Raw genomic sequence first — 13,196 nt, forward strand, 5'->3', positions numbered from 1 at the left:
AAACACAGTTTAAAGTGAAGATTTTCTTTCCACTGTTTCTGGTTATCTTTAGGCTAAAGGTCTGTAGTATAACAGAAGAAGGCTGTTCAGATTTGTCTTCATCTCTTTATTTAAATCCTGCACACATAAGAGAGATGGATCTGAGTGAGAATAAATTAGGAAACTCTGGAGTGCAGAAGCTTTGTGTACTGCTGCAACATCAGTCCTGTAACCTGCAGATACTGAGGTGAGCTTCTGCTTCTGCTCTTTAACATGTACATAAGAGCTTGTGACTTTACATGTAGAATACAAACACAGGCTACATGTAGAACATGTATGTCTTAAATCTTCTTGGCATTACGTACTATATAGATGCTTAAAATAATACAATGTTAAGTCTTTATCAGACATCAGAGTATCATTAATACCACACAATGTTCTCTCTTTAGACTTTCAGACTGCAGTATAACAGAGGAAGGATACATCGCTCTGTCTGAAGCTCTGAAATCATCTCACCTGATAGAGCTGGATCTCAGAGGGAACGACCCTGGAGCATCAGGAGTGAAGCTGCTCACTGATGTGAAAAATAATAGAAATTTCGAATTGAGGTGGTTCTTCTATAAACTAATACAATTAATTCAATATTAAACATAAATAAATTCTATAACCTAATAACTGATAACCTTCATAGATTCTTTGTGGGAAAAAGATTACATTTATAAGTGACTAATTTACAGTTTTTTAAATTTGAAAATCATGACATAAGTAAAAGCAGCCATTCTGTTCTCATTAATATGGTCTAATTATACTGTAAACACTAAATAAAAATGACTTTCTGCAGGTTGTTGAAGAGCTCTGCTGCACAGGAGGCCTGTACTTGGCTAAATTCCATTATAGGTACAAACGCTTTACTCCTAAAAGAGCTGGATCTGAGCAGGAATCAACCAGGAGACTCAGGAGTGAAGCAGCTCTCTGCTCTGATGGAAGACTCTCACTGTAAATTTCAGATAATTAAGTAAGTTTTCTTATATATGTTTCTCTATCAGCTGAGTTTTATTAATAACATGTTTTTAATGAGACCTGCCATTATGTAAACACCAAGTATTCACTAATGTATTTTAATTACATTTTAGTTTTCTATAATTGATGAAACAACAGAATTTATCCTGTCTTTCTCCAGAGGAACCTCATATATAGGTCTTATAGAGACACCTGGGTCCTGTTACATCCCTGAAAAGTGTTAAGTTATTAAACAGAAGTAGAAATGATCAACATGTTCGACATTTTCAGTTAAATATTAAAACAGGATTTAATCACTAAGACATAAATAAAATAAAAAAATAAAAATAAATAAAAAAGAGGAAATTATTTTTAATTCTGTTATAAATAATCACTAATGACCTCTAATGATCCAAATGATCCCAGAATACTTACTTTGGTCCACATGATAATACAATGACTTCCGTCATGTCTACAGAATGAAGACTGAGTTTGTAGCTCTGATAACATGATGTTTCATATTTAGGCTGAATAAATGTAATCTGACTGTGGAGAGCTGTTCAGCTTTAGCCAGCGCTCTGAAACTCCAGTCCTGTAGTGTGAGAGAACTGGACCTGAGTGAAAACAGTCTGCAGAATTCAGGAGTCACTCAGCTTTCTGCTGGACTGAAACATCAACACTGTAAACTGGAGACACTGAGGTAAGTTCATTACTCATAGAGTGATGACGAGCTAAGACAGATAATAAACCTCAGTAAATTTTGGTGATTAAAGTTCTTAAATACTAAAATCTTTTCTCCCTTCCTGACTTTATATTTAGGCTTAAAACATGTGGTTTAATGGAGGAAAGTTGTTCAGCTCTAGCTGAAGTTCTCAGTTCTGAATATTCCCATCTGAGAGAACTGGACCTGAGTAACAACAGTCTGCAGGATTCAGGAGTCACTCAGATTTCTGCTGGACTGAAACATCAACACTGTAAAGTGGAGACATTGAGGTAAGTTATAGAATGTAAAATTGTGGGTGGATTTTGGTATATAGACACTTATTGTGTTGAATTTGTACATTTATTGTTCCTCTGATTTCATCAGGCTTAACACATGTTCTATAACCGATGGAAGCAGTTCAGCTCTAGCTGAAGTTCTCAGTTCTGAATATTCCCATCTGAGAGAACTGGACCTGAGTTACAACAGTCTGCAGGATTCAGGAGTCACTCAGCTTTCTGCTGGACTGAAGAATCTACAGTCTGCACTCACAATACTGAGGTGAAGTAAAAGCTGAAATCATGACTAAGTCTACATTTAATAAAAAGTCACAGTGAAGCATCAAAGTATTTTTATATAGTAATTTAAATGACTATTGAATTAAAATGAAATGTGTAATTAAATTAAATGATTTGTGTGTAACTGAAAAATGTGCATATGTTGTACAGACTTTAATTGCTTTAGTTAATTGCTCCTAAATTTCTTTGTATCCACATTTTCTATGTACAAGTCCAATAAAGAGAAAAACTGACAGAATTAGAACACATTATAATTACACATGTTATAATTTAAAAAAATAGAATGTTAAATTTATGAATAATTAAATTTTGTTTTAAATGCAAGTTATATCCCAAAGTAAACATCATATTGGTGTAATTATAAGTGAACTGTTAAAGAAAGTCATAAAAATATTGAATAATCCATTTTGCTGTAATAAATGAGATCAGTTGTGTTCACTGTGCTCCTTCTGTCCCTCTGCAGACTGTGTAACTGCAGTGTAACAGATGAAGGCTGTGCTGCTTTGGCTACAGCTCTGGGAGAAAATCCCTCACATCTCTTAGAGCTGGATCTGGATGGGAATAAAGTAGGAGACAGTGGAATAAAGCAGATCTCTAATCTACTACAGAATCCAAACTGCATCCTAGAACAACTCAGGTAGGTCACTCTGATTTATTTTTGAAGTAGTTCTCATAAAAGCAGTGAATTATTGTAATATCACTTTATTAATTAAAGTCATTTATACAGGCTTCATTCAGTGACACTCTAGAGTTAACAACGTAACAATAAAAATAGATTTGTGTACAATTTTACACATCTTCATTCATCTTCTACGGCTTATCCGAACTTCTTGGGTCATCTCAGGCGTCATCGGGTATCGAGGCAGGATACACCCTGGACGGAGTGCCAACCCATCACAGGGCACACACACACACTCTCATTCACTCACACACTCACACACTACGGACAATTTTCCAGAGATGCCAATCAACCTACCATGCATGTCTTTGGACCGGGGGAGGAAACCGGAATACCCGGAGGAAACCCCCGAGGCACGGGGAGAACATGCAAACTCCACACACACAAGGTGGAGGCGGGAATCGAACCCCCAACCCTGGAGGTGTGAGGCGAACGTGCTAACCACTAAGCCACCGTGACCCCTATTGTATTCAATTATATTTAAAAAAATTAACAAAGTAGAGGAAAAGTGACTTAAACATTTGAAATATTTGGCAAAGGAAATTACATTAATGTGAATCATATTAAATACAAAATATTAGATTTCATAGTGTATCTTCTTCATAATTAATTAAGAAATGGCTTTTTTCTCAGACTCTCAGACTGCAGTATAACAGAGGAAGGATACATCGCTCTGTCTGAAGCTCTGAAATCATCTCACCTGATAGAGCTGGATCTCAGAGGGAACGACCCTGGAGCATCAGGAGTGAAGCTGCTCACTGATGTACAAAAGAATCGACATTTCAGTCTGAGGTGATTCTTCTACACTGAACTGAAAACACTGAGGTTTATATTATTAAATCTATAATCGAATAATTTATAACATACGCATAAGGACTACTTGTTAAATATGTTCCATATGTTATATCTGATGGTCATATTAGACGTCCTCTTCATAAATAATCTATTATGGACAAACTTGCTAACATACGAAAAGATTTTCAAAATGATGTCGTAGCAACACAAAATAATTAGGAATCTTAAATTCATGATGTAATATTACTGTAAAAAGGTAGTTTTGTATTTGCTTTTGTATTTTGCTACATTTCACCTGCCTTTATTCAGTGTTTGAACTTCTTTAATAATACAGACATGTACGAAATTTCAGGTTCATTAATTTGCTAAAAGTGAATTATTAAAGAACTCTAGCACTAAACTTTAACTTAAGACAAGAAAGACACCGTTAAGAAATGGTGGCTAAATTTCTTGTTTTCCTCTTGTATAAAAGCTTCTCTCTCTTTCTCTCTTTCTGCAGGTTGTTGAAAAGTTCTGCTGCACAGGAAGGTTGTGATTTCCTTTCTAGAGCTCTGGGTGTGAACCCCTTACTGCAGAGAGAACTCGATGTGAGTGAGAAAATATCTGGAGACTCGCAGGTGAAGCAGCTCTCTGCTCTTCTGGAGGATTCACACTGCAGACCAGAGAGACTCAAGTTAGTATTGATCACTTATTTATACTTAAACACTAGTGTATTCCTTTTGGAATGTAATAACTGTATATAATGTCATTAATGAAATATTTTAGTCTAATTTTAAACTGTATATTTTACATTAAACAATATAAAACTACATTTAAACAGAAGTCTTGTGTTCCTTGTTGTCTCTGTATCCAGAGTAAATAACTGCAGGATGACAAATGAAGGTTGTGCTGCTCTGGTATCAGCTCTGGGTTTAAACCCCTCACACCTGAGAGAGCTGGAGCTGAGTGGGAATAAACTGGGAGGATCAGGAATGAAGGAGCTCTGTGATGTGCTGAAGAATCAACAATTCAAACTGCTGAAACTGGGGTAAAGGCATCATTCATAATAAAATCTATAATGTCAGAAAGAGCAGAGGTCTTTAAGAAGACTTTTAGAATGTTCTGGTGAAATGTGTCGTGTTACAGTTTGTAATGACCAGATATATGTATTTTAATACCATTTATACAAACTCTATTTAATAGCCTACAACCATCAGCTGGATTAATCTTTGAATATGAACTTGAATTATTATTAAAAGTAACAGAAATCCTTCTAGAAATGTTATAAACACTGGACAGAAGCTAGCAGTTAATCTACAGATAATAAAATCCTACAGATAAATGAAGTTACAGTAACAGATTAATGTACAGTATGGAACTGTAAGATGATTACACACTACAGCAGGAATTACTGATACCACCAGCAAGAATTCTTAAAGACACAAAGCCAACAGTGAGGTATAAAGTGATACGATACTCAGACATGATCAGAGCAACATGTAGAGACAGATGCAGAAGAACAGAACAGGAGCCTGATAAGGAAACTTCACACTCTTTAAGTAGATTAAAGTAAATTAAATAGAGAACAATTATGCTGAAATTAGACAAAGTTACCTGCTCTGTCTCTCTCTCTCTCTCTCTCTCTCTCTCTCTCTCTCTCTCTCTCTCTCTCTCTCTCTCTCTCTCTCTCTCACCCCCACCCCCCATAGCTTGTATAAATGCAGTCTCACTAAAGATGACTGTACTGCTGTTGTAGCAGCTCTGAGAACAAACCCCTCACACCTCAAGGAGCTGGACCTGAGTGACAATACAATTGGAGACACAGGAGTGAAGCAGCTCTGTGATCTACTGAAGACCTCAAACTGCAGTCTGGAGAAACTGAAGTAAATTATTTTTAGTCTTTATTGAGTAAAAAAAAAGGAATGAGGGATAAAATGAAGAAATTTCTATAACAGGTTCTAAATTTACAACAGAAGACAAATACACTTTGAATTGTTTTGAATGAAAATTGATTATCTGAAATCAGTTAATATTTTTTAATAAGAAACTAAAATATATACTTTTTTTATTTAACCAGGTGAGTCAGTTTAGAACCAGTTCTCATTTACAATGACGACCTGACCAAGAGGCAACCTAAAAACTAATACAATACACAAACACATAAACACATAAACATAAGCTATAAACAATGACGTGTAAAAACAAACAAAAAAAAACTAAAAACAAGTACATTGATCGTGAGTTAGTGACTGAATTGAATATTTAAAGGTAGAAAGTGATATAAATGAACTAAGCTTAAGAGACTGCTGCAGATGATTCCAATCATATGCAGCAGAAAACTGAAAAGAGCAACGTCCAAAAGACGTACGGACTTTAGGAATGCAGAAATTAAAGAATCGGCTAGAGCACAGATTACAACTTGTACTGTAAACATTAAGAAAAGACTGTAAATACAAGGGAGTTTTACCAATAAGAGTTTTATAAATGAACAGAAATCAATGAGTTTGTCTGCGACAATGAAGAGAAGACCAATTCAATAAAGAATACAGGAGGCAATTGTGAGTATTAAATGAAGCTCCAGTCACAAAGCGGATTGCAGCGTGATAAATAACGTCCAGTTTTTGAAGCGGATCTATAAACTATATCACTATAATCTAATATTGGAAATACTGTCGTTTTTACCAAAAGCTGTTTAGAAGGATGTGTAAAAGAAGATTTGTTACGATAAAGAAAACCAATGCGAGATTTAACCTTTCTGACCAGTACATTTATGTGAGGTTGAAATGACAACTTGCTATCAAGCCAGATACCAAGGTATTTGTAGCATTCAACATAATCAAGTTCAGAACCATCCAAAGATAAAATAGGCAGATGTTCAACATGTGGTAGATTTATATGGAAAATCATGCATTTTGTTTTAGTTGTATTTAAAAGCAGATGAAGACTAGAAAAGGCATTTTGGGGACGAGTAAAACTAGCCTGCAGTAAAGACAGTGCGATGGTCAAGGAAGAATGGAATGTATAAAAGATAGTGTCATCTGCGTATAAATGTATGTGAGAATCACCTGCAGCAAGAGCAATATCATTAATATAAATATTAAAAACTGTAGGCCCCAAAATGCTTCCTTGTGGGACCCCTTTAAATAGTGGCAGGGGATCTGACCAAAACCCCTCAACCCTTATTGTTTGTGAACGATCAGAACAGTAACTCTTGAACCAGGCCAGACAACTCTAAAAGAATCCGATATCTCTTAGCCTATCCAGCAATATTTCATGGTCCACAGAGTCAAAAGCCTTTGCCAGATCAAAAAATGCAGCTACACAGTACTCCTAATAGTTCATCTAAATCCTTTAATTATAAACAGGTAATAGCCTGTAGCTTAATTAATCTGATTAAATGAATCTCCTGTGAAATGTGACCTGTGCTTCTCTTAAAAAAACTGTTGTCTACTGGCCTGTACTGAGATTATTATTAATTACAAAGCCTTCAGTGATGCTCTGTCACTGTCATGTCACTGTCTCACTGTGAAATGTCCTTTATTAATATTTTCTTTCAGAATAAATAACTGTAATCTCACACAAACACAATGTGGTGATCTGGCTAAAGCTCTGGAATCAAACTCCTCATCACCTCTGAAAGAGCTGGATCTCAGAGGGAACTACAGTGTGTCAGATTGGAACATTTTTAGTTATTTTCTATGGAATTCAAATTCTAAGTTGATTGTGAGGTGAGTTTCTGATTTAAATAATTGTAACATTTTTTTTTTTTTTACAACACTGGAAACACTTTGTACTTATTTTATTTTACTTCTTAAATAATTGATGGTGTTATGTTTGCAGGTTTTCCATCTATCCAAGACTCTCATTATTGTGATCTCTCACATGTGAATGGTTGAATGTTTGTAGGATCCTCAGTAGCTTTCTTCATGTATAAAGGTTATTTTAAGGGTTTTTCTGGTATAACAATTAGTAAGAACACAAAGTAGACTTACTGATAGCAGAGACATCCTCATCTATGCCAACTTGTTAAAGTTCTGTAAACTTAGCAATTTAGTACAAACTAAAGACAGTGTAAACCCATGATGAGAGCTGGTAGTCGGACTAATTCAACTTCAACTTTCTGAATCTGATCCCTGCAAATAAAATAGAAAAACTCTTCTGAAAACAGTTTAACAAGAGACAGAGATGTAGAAACCAGGACAAGCTCACACAAAAAAAAACACAGCTCAGAAAAGCATTTAATAGGTTGTGTGCTACAAAACTAGAAAGTTAGCTAAATAAAGTCATTTCTATATTGTTACATTTACATTACATTTATTACATCGTTAATGCTAAGGCATCACATCATTTAACATCAGCATCTTGTGGGGACAAACATCCAGAGGTCTGTTATCAGTATCATAATGAAAGGTGTTTTCTCTCTTCAGAATTTTGAGTCCTGAAGCAGAAAAGGTCTGTGATTATCTGACTAAAGTTCTGGGTACAAACCCCTTACTGCAGAGAGAACTGGATCTGAGTGGGAAAATATCTGGAGACTCTGGAGTGAAGCAGCTCTCTGTTCTACTGAAGGATCCACAGTGTAGGACTGAGAAACTCAGGTGTGTGGTCTGATTCCTCACCTGGTGTTTTTATTTGTGTTCACATTAAATCTATAAAGATATTCCACTGTACACATGATCACTCTATTGTTTCTATACCTTGGAATTATTTTTGATTGTTGATCTTTTGGGTTGTTAAAGACATTTTCTCAGTTGTGTTCTCTGTCTGCAGGCTGAATAAGAGCAGTGTTACAGACAGCGGCTGTACTGATCTAATATCAGCTCTTACTTCAAAACATTCACACCTGACAGAACTGGACCTGAGTGAGAACACACTGGGAAAATCAACAATGGATAAGATCTCTACTCTACTAAAGAAGTCATCCTGTAAGCTACAGAAGCTTGTGTAAGACATTTAATAGTACACTTTACTATATTATATATAATAAATTATATTTTTACTTCTCTATAAGTTTATATATATGATGTAGGAATAAATTAGTCAGCAACTCATTCAGGGGTAAATTTCCCCAAAACACCATACGGATCGCCGTGCCGTGCACGGCACGGAAGTCAAAATGACCACTAGGGGATGACTCAGAAACAAGCTTCATTTCAGCTTTAAAGCATCAAATCCTCTAAAAACATGAAAAAACCTATTTACCTACTAAAGTTTATACTCTCAATATTTTTTTAAGCCCACACACAAAGCATAATATGATTCACAGCATTCATACTATTAGAAAATTTTTTTGGAGAAAACTGACCTAGGTGGCGCTAGACCAGTTTTTCCCTTACCTTTAGACGCTTCCCTTTCTTCACTGGGGTAATATATTCCAAAACAAATATTCCACAAAAATCCCCAGAGGTCCAAGGAACTGGAGCCTTTTAATCCAAAACCCTTTGGTCGCCCCGCAAATATTCCATTTGTGTTCCGAAAACTGGAAACAGTAGTGCACCACCATCTTGTTTTGCCACTCTAACTTCTCATTGGGGTATTCAAAAATTGTAAATTTACATCATGTTTATAGCCCAGGCCCTAACGAATGAAACGAGCCCTCACTTGAGCCAATCGGTGCTTGTATTGCAGAGATAGATGGCTGGGAAGCCAATGATGTCATGACATAATTTTTGGGAACCCACATTTGACTGACAATTGCTGCTTCCAATAGCAATGAAATGGGCCGGGACCTCTACAGCTCTTTAGCCAATAAGGAGATGATTCCAATGATATGCAACATGCCGTGTCTTCTCTGCCAGGATCTGCGTGAAAAAGCTGCGCAGAAGAATTCTTACGTAATCCTTGACCTTTTGTCACTCTCACAGCTCAGGGTGTCAAGTTACAGGCCTGTTTTCACAGCAGACTAGTAGACAGAGAGTCTCTGCTTGTTTTAGGCCTTTCAGACTGAGCATGCAGTCTTTTAATTCAAAGTTATACAGTAAACAAGTACACAAAAACGCATGACCAGATGACCATGTGTGTAGAAAAATATTTTTATTGAAGCCATTTTTGGATCTTTTGACTTGAAATTTTTGATTTCAAGTCAAATTAATTAATCAGATTAATCAGTTTATCAGGTAAACAACCCAGGTGGAAATGAAAACCTTCCATTCTAGCCTCTGTAACTTTGTGCCAGTAATCTGACACTTGTATCTGAAACTAGAGAATCCCTTCTTTCCAATGAGACCAGGCTCGCCCCTGTGTGTCAAAGTATGTGGGAGCTGTACCACTTTAAGTTGGGTAGGTCATGTAGGCGAAAAACCTGCAATAGGGGGCGAGATCCTTAAGAGGTACAAACATGTTCCTACTACAGCATGAACATAAAAGGTACAGAGCAGCGTACAGACGGCAGAGGATTAAATAATCTTACTACATAAAATACAACACTAAATAGCCCATTTGAAAACTTGCCCCATTGATCGCCCTGATTAGGTATAAATACATCTTAGACCTGCAGATAGAAACACACATTACACTGGAGATAGATACAGCAGTTCAGCAGCTTTACAGTGAATACAGACAAGTTACCATGACCCCATGACCAGAAGAAATGATCTGTGCCTGCTATACTATAACACTCACCAGTTATGCTTTTATTTCTTTACAAATTGCTTGAGATGGACCAGGACTGGCTTGTCATTGTCAAGGTCTTCTGACAGTGATAATGAGCTGCTGCACTGGCTGGTTTGAGTGATTTCATGTGACAGACGTCCGTTATCCACAGTGTGTGGTTTAGTTCCAATGAGGGGGCATCAATAATGTAATTACTGTTACAGGTCTTGTCAGTTTTACATGATTTACAAATGAGTTCATGTACCACATGGGGTAAATAAAGAACATTCTCACAAACAAGGTAATGAGATAATTAGCATTATAAATGTTTCCTGATGATAGTGAACTTTTTGCTCCTTCTCCAGACTTTCAGACTGTAATATAACAGAGAAAGGATACACTGCTGTGGTTAAAGCTCTGAAGTCAAACCACTCATCACCCCTGATAGAGCTGGACCTCAGAGGGAACGACCCTGGAGCATCAGGAATAAAGGAGCTTAGGGATTTGATGAATGATAAAAAATGTAAAATAAAGACACTGAGGTGAGCGTTTTCACCAGTACATGTAAAATACAGCATTAATTCTGAGTTATTACTAAAGTTTCATTGTTTGAACCACTGTGTAGCATGCTGTGGTATTTTTGGCCACACTTTATTTTACATTTTTTGTAATAAAGAAACAAATTTAAAGTAAAAGTTTATGCTGAAGTAATATTGCTAATGATTAAAACTAGTTTTCCACCATGGACCAAACAATTACTGAGAACTAGCACCACATTGCTGTAAATATAAGTAGTGTTAATGTTTCTCTGTTCTTTCTCTCTACAGGGTGTTGAAAAGTCCTGAAGCACAGAAAGCTTCTGATCATCTGACTGAAGCTCTGGGTATAAACCCGATACTGCAGACGGATCTGAATCTGAGTGGGAAAATAAAAGGAGACTCAGAAGTAGAGCAGCTCTCTGTTTTACTGAAGGATCCACACTGCAGACCTGAAACACTTCAGTAAGGAATTAAATTCTACATTAATCTGTAAACTTCAGTTAGTAATGTTAATGTTGAACGGTTTGTCTTTAGGTGATCAATCATTCATCTAGTTTTCAGTCTTTTTCAGTAGTAATGAGTAGTTTGAGGAGAAAAGACGCTCCTCTGCATACAGAAGTGTTAAAGAAAAACCCTGTGATTTATTGTGTTTTCAGACTCAGTGAGTGTAATCTGACAGAGAAAGGATGTTCAGCTCTGCTCACAGCTCTCAGATCAGAACACTCCACCCTGAAGGAGCTGAATCTGAGTAAGAACAGGATTCAGGATTCAGGAGTGAAGCTGCTCTCTGAGGAACTGAAGAATAAACACTATAAACTGGAGACTCTGAGGTAACGTCTAATACACACTTCATTTATAGTGTAGATGATGATAGAGACGTGAAATACACAATATTTTGTGTCATAGTGTTGCAGTGCCTGTGGATTTCAAACACAGAGTCATGGGCAGTTTAAAAATCATCTTTTTACCCACATGCTAATCATGCTAATAAAATTAAGCTAATCTGTGAAATAATTTAGTTATTTTGAAATAACATGGACAAATGTCCCTAATGCCCCCACAGGAGGGTAAAGGGGTAAGAATATAAATGACAGACAGTCTCCTATATATTTTCATATAATCATCTGTGAATCCCAGTACATTTACAGAAGGAGTCTCCAGTATCAATAACTTTAAGACATTAAAGTCTCCACAACAAAGACTTTCTTAGTGTAAGCTGCATTTTTAACTTATTAACTTCAAGTAAAAGAAAAAAGAGAAGCCAGAACAACTGTTTATAGCTGCTATAATGTGAGTAAGAACAGGAACTTACCTGTTTTGGGGACTTTCTACAACATTAAATATCTGAAACAGAAACAAACACTTGTGAATGAGCAGCTAAAGGAAAATATTATCCATATATTACCTTGTTATTGTGGAGTATTGTGTGTAGATCAATGAGGAAAAAATGAGTTAAATCTCTTTTAAGGTGAAGCTAAAACCTACCAAAATGTGGAAAAACTTGACAAGCGCTGAGATTTTTCATCTGCACTTTATATTTATTTTTATTAAAGCAGACGTGTCAGACTGAATAGAGAAATATATATTTTAAATGATTTATATTTACTGGTATGGTCCAGTTATCAGTACTGACTTTATAATGTCTCTTTATTAGTTCAGAAAAATTCAGACATCACAAATGTGTAATTCAGAACATGTTCCCAAAGAGAACAACAACAGTAAATACAGTTAATTTATACACTGAACACTGCCACATTTATACTCCTGGTTTTTACAGAGACTTACAGACCTTTCCTACATAAACATAATACAATTGGTGTAATTTTGTGTAGACTTTCAGACTGCAGTATAACAGAGGAAGGATACACTTTTCTGGCTGAAGCTCTGAGACAGAATTCATCATCATACCTGAGAGAGCTGGATCTCAGAGGGAACGACCCTGGAGCTTCAGGAGTGAAACGTCTTACTGACAACAAAGTTATCAAACTGACACTGAGGTGATTCTATAAGCAATGATGATATATACAAATATCATATTAAACAAATATACTTTCTGTTAAAAATAACTTTTCCTTCAAACCTCTACAGGTTGTTAAAAAGTCCTGATGCAGAGGAAGCCTACACGTGTCTTACAAAAATGTTCAGTAAGAACCCCTTACTGCACACGGAGCTGGATCTGAGCACCAAAACACCAAAGAACATCAACGTGAAGCAGCTTTCAGCTCTGCTGCAGGATCCACATTACAGACTGCAGAAACTTACGTAAGAAACAGCTATAAACACACAGATCTCTGTTTTCACTCAGTTGCTCTTGTTTAGTCAGGAGTGACTGTAGCCATGCTAACTGTGTATTTACT

General features: G+C 36.2%; 1 protein-coding gene across 1 annotated transcript in view; it reads left to right on the forward strand.

Annotated features, from left to right (window-relative positions):
* The window catches only part of LOC113657299, a 1,727,325-nt gene that overhangs the window by 1,406,326 nt on the left and 307,803 nt on the right, over positions 1-13,196 (forward strand). The window contains exons 168-179 of the mRNA XM_047822072.1: positions 2,066-2,239; positions 2,720-2,893; positions 3,569-3,727; positions 4,230-4,403; positions 4,584-4,757; positions 5,419-5,592; positions 7,267-7,437; positions 8,137-8,307; positions 8,480-8,653; positions 10,666-10,842; positions 11,128-11,301; positions 11,496-11,669. Of these exons, the coding sequence (XP_047678028.1) occupies positions 2,066-2,239; positions 2,720-2,893; positions 3,569-3,727; positions 4,230-4,403; positions 4,584-4,757; positions 5,419-5,592; positions 7,267-7,437; positions 8,137-8,307; positions 8,480-8,653; positions 10,666-10,842; positions 11,128-11,301; positions 11,496-11,669 (2,070 nt within the window). The remainder of the gene's footprint in view (positions 1-2,065; positions 2,240-2,719; positions 2,894-3,568; positions 3,728-4,229; positions 4,404-4,583; positions 4,758-5,418; positions 5,593-7,266; positions 7,438-8,136; positions 8,308-8,479; positions 8,654-10,665; positions 10,843-11,127; positions 11,302-11,495; positions 11,670-13,196) is intronic.

The sequence above is a fragment of the Tachysurus fulvidraco genome, chromosome 13 (genome assembly GCF_022655615.1).
Source record: "Tachysurus fulvidraco isolate hzauxx_2018 chromosome 13, HZAU_PFXX_2.0, whole genome shotgun sequence".
Lineage (NCBI taxonomy): Eukaryota > Metazoa > Chordata > Actinopteri > Siluriformes > Bagridae > Tachysurus > Tachysurus fulvidraco.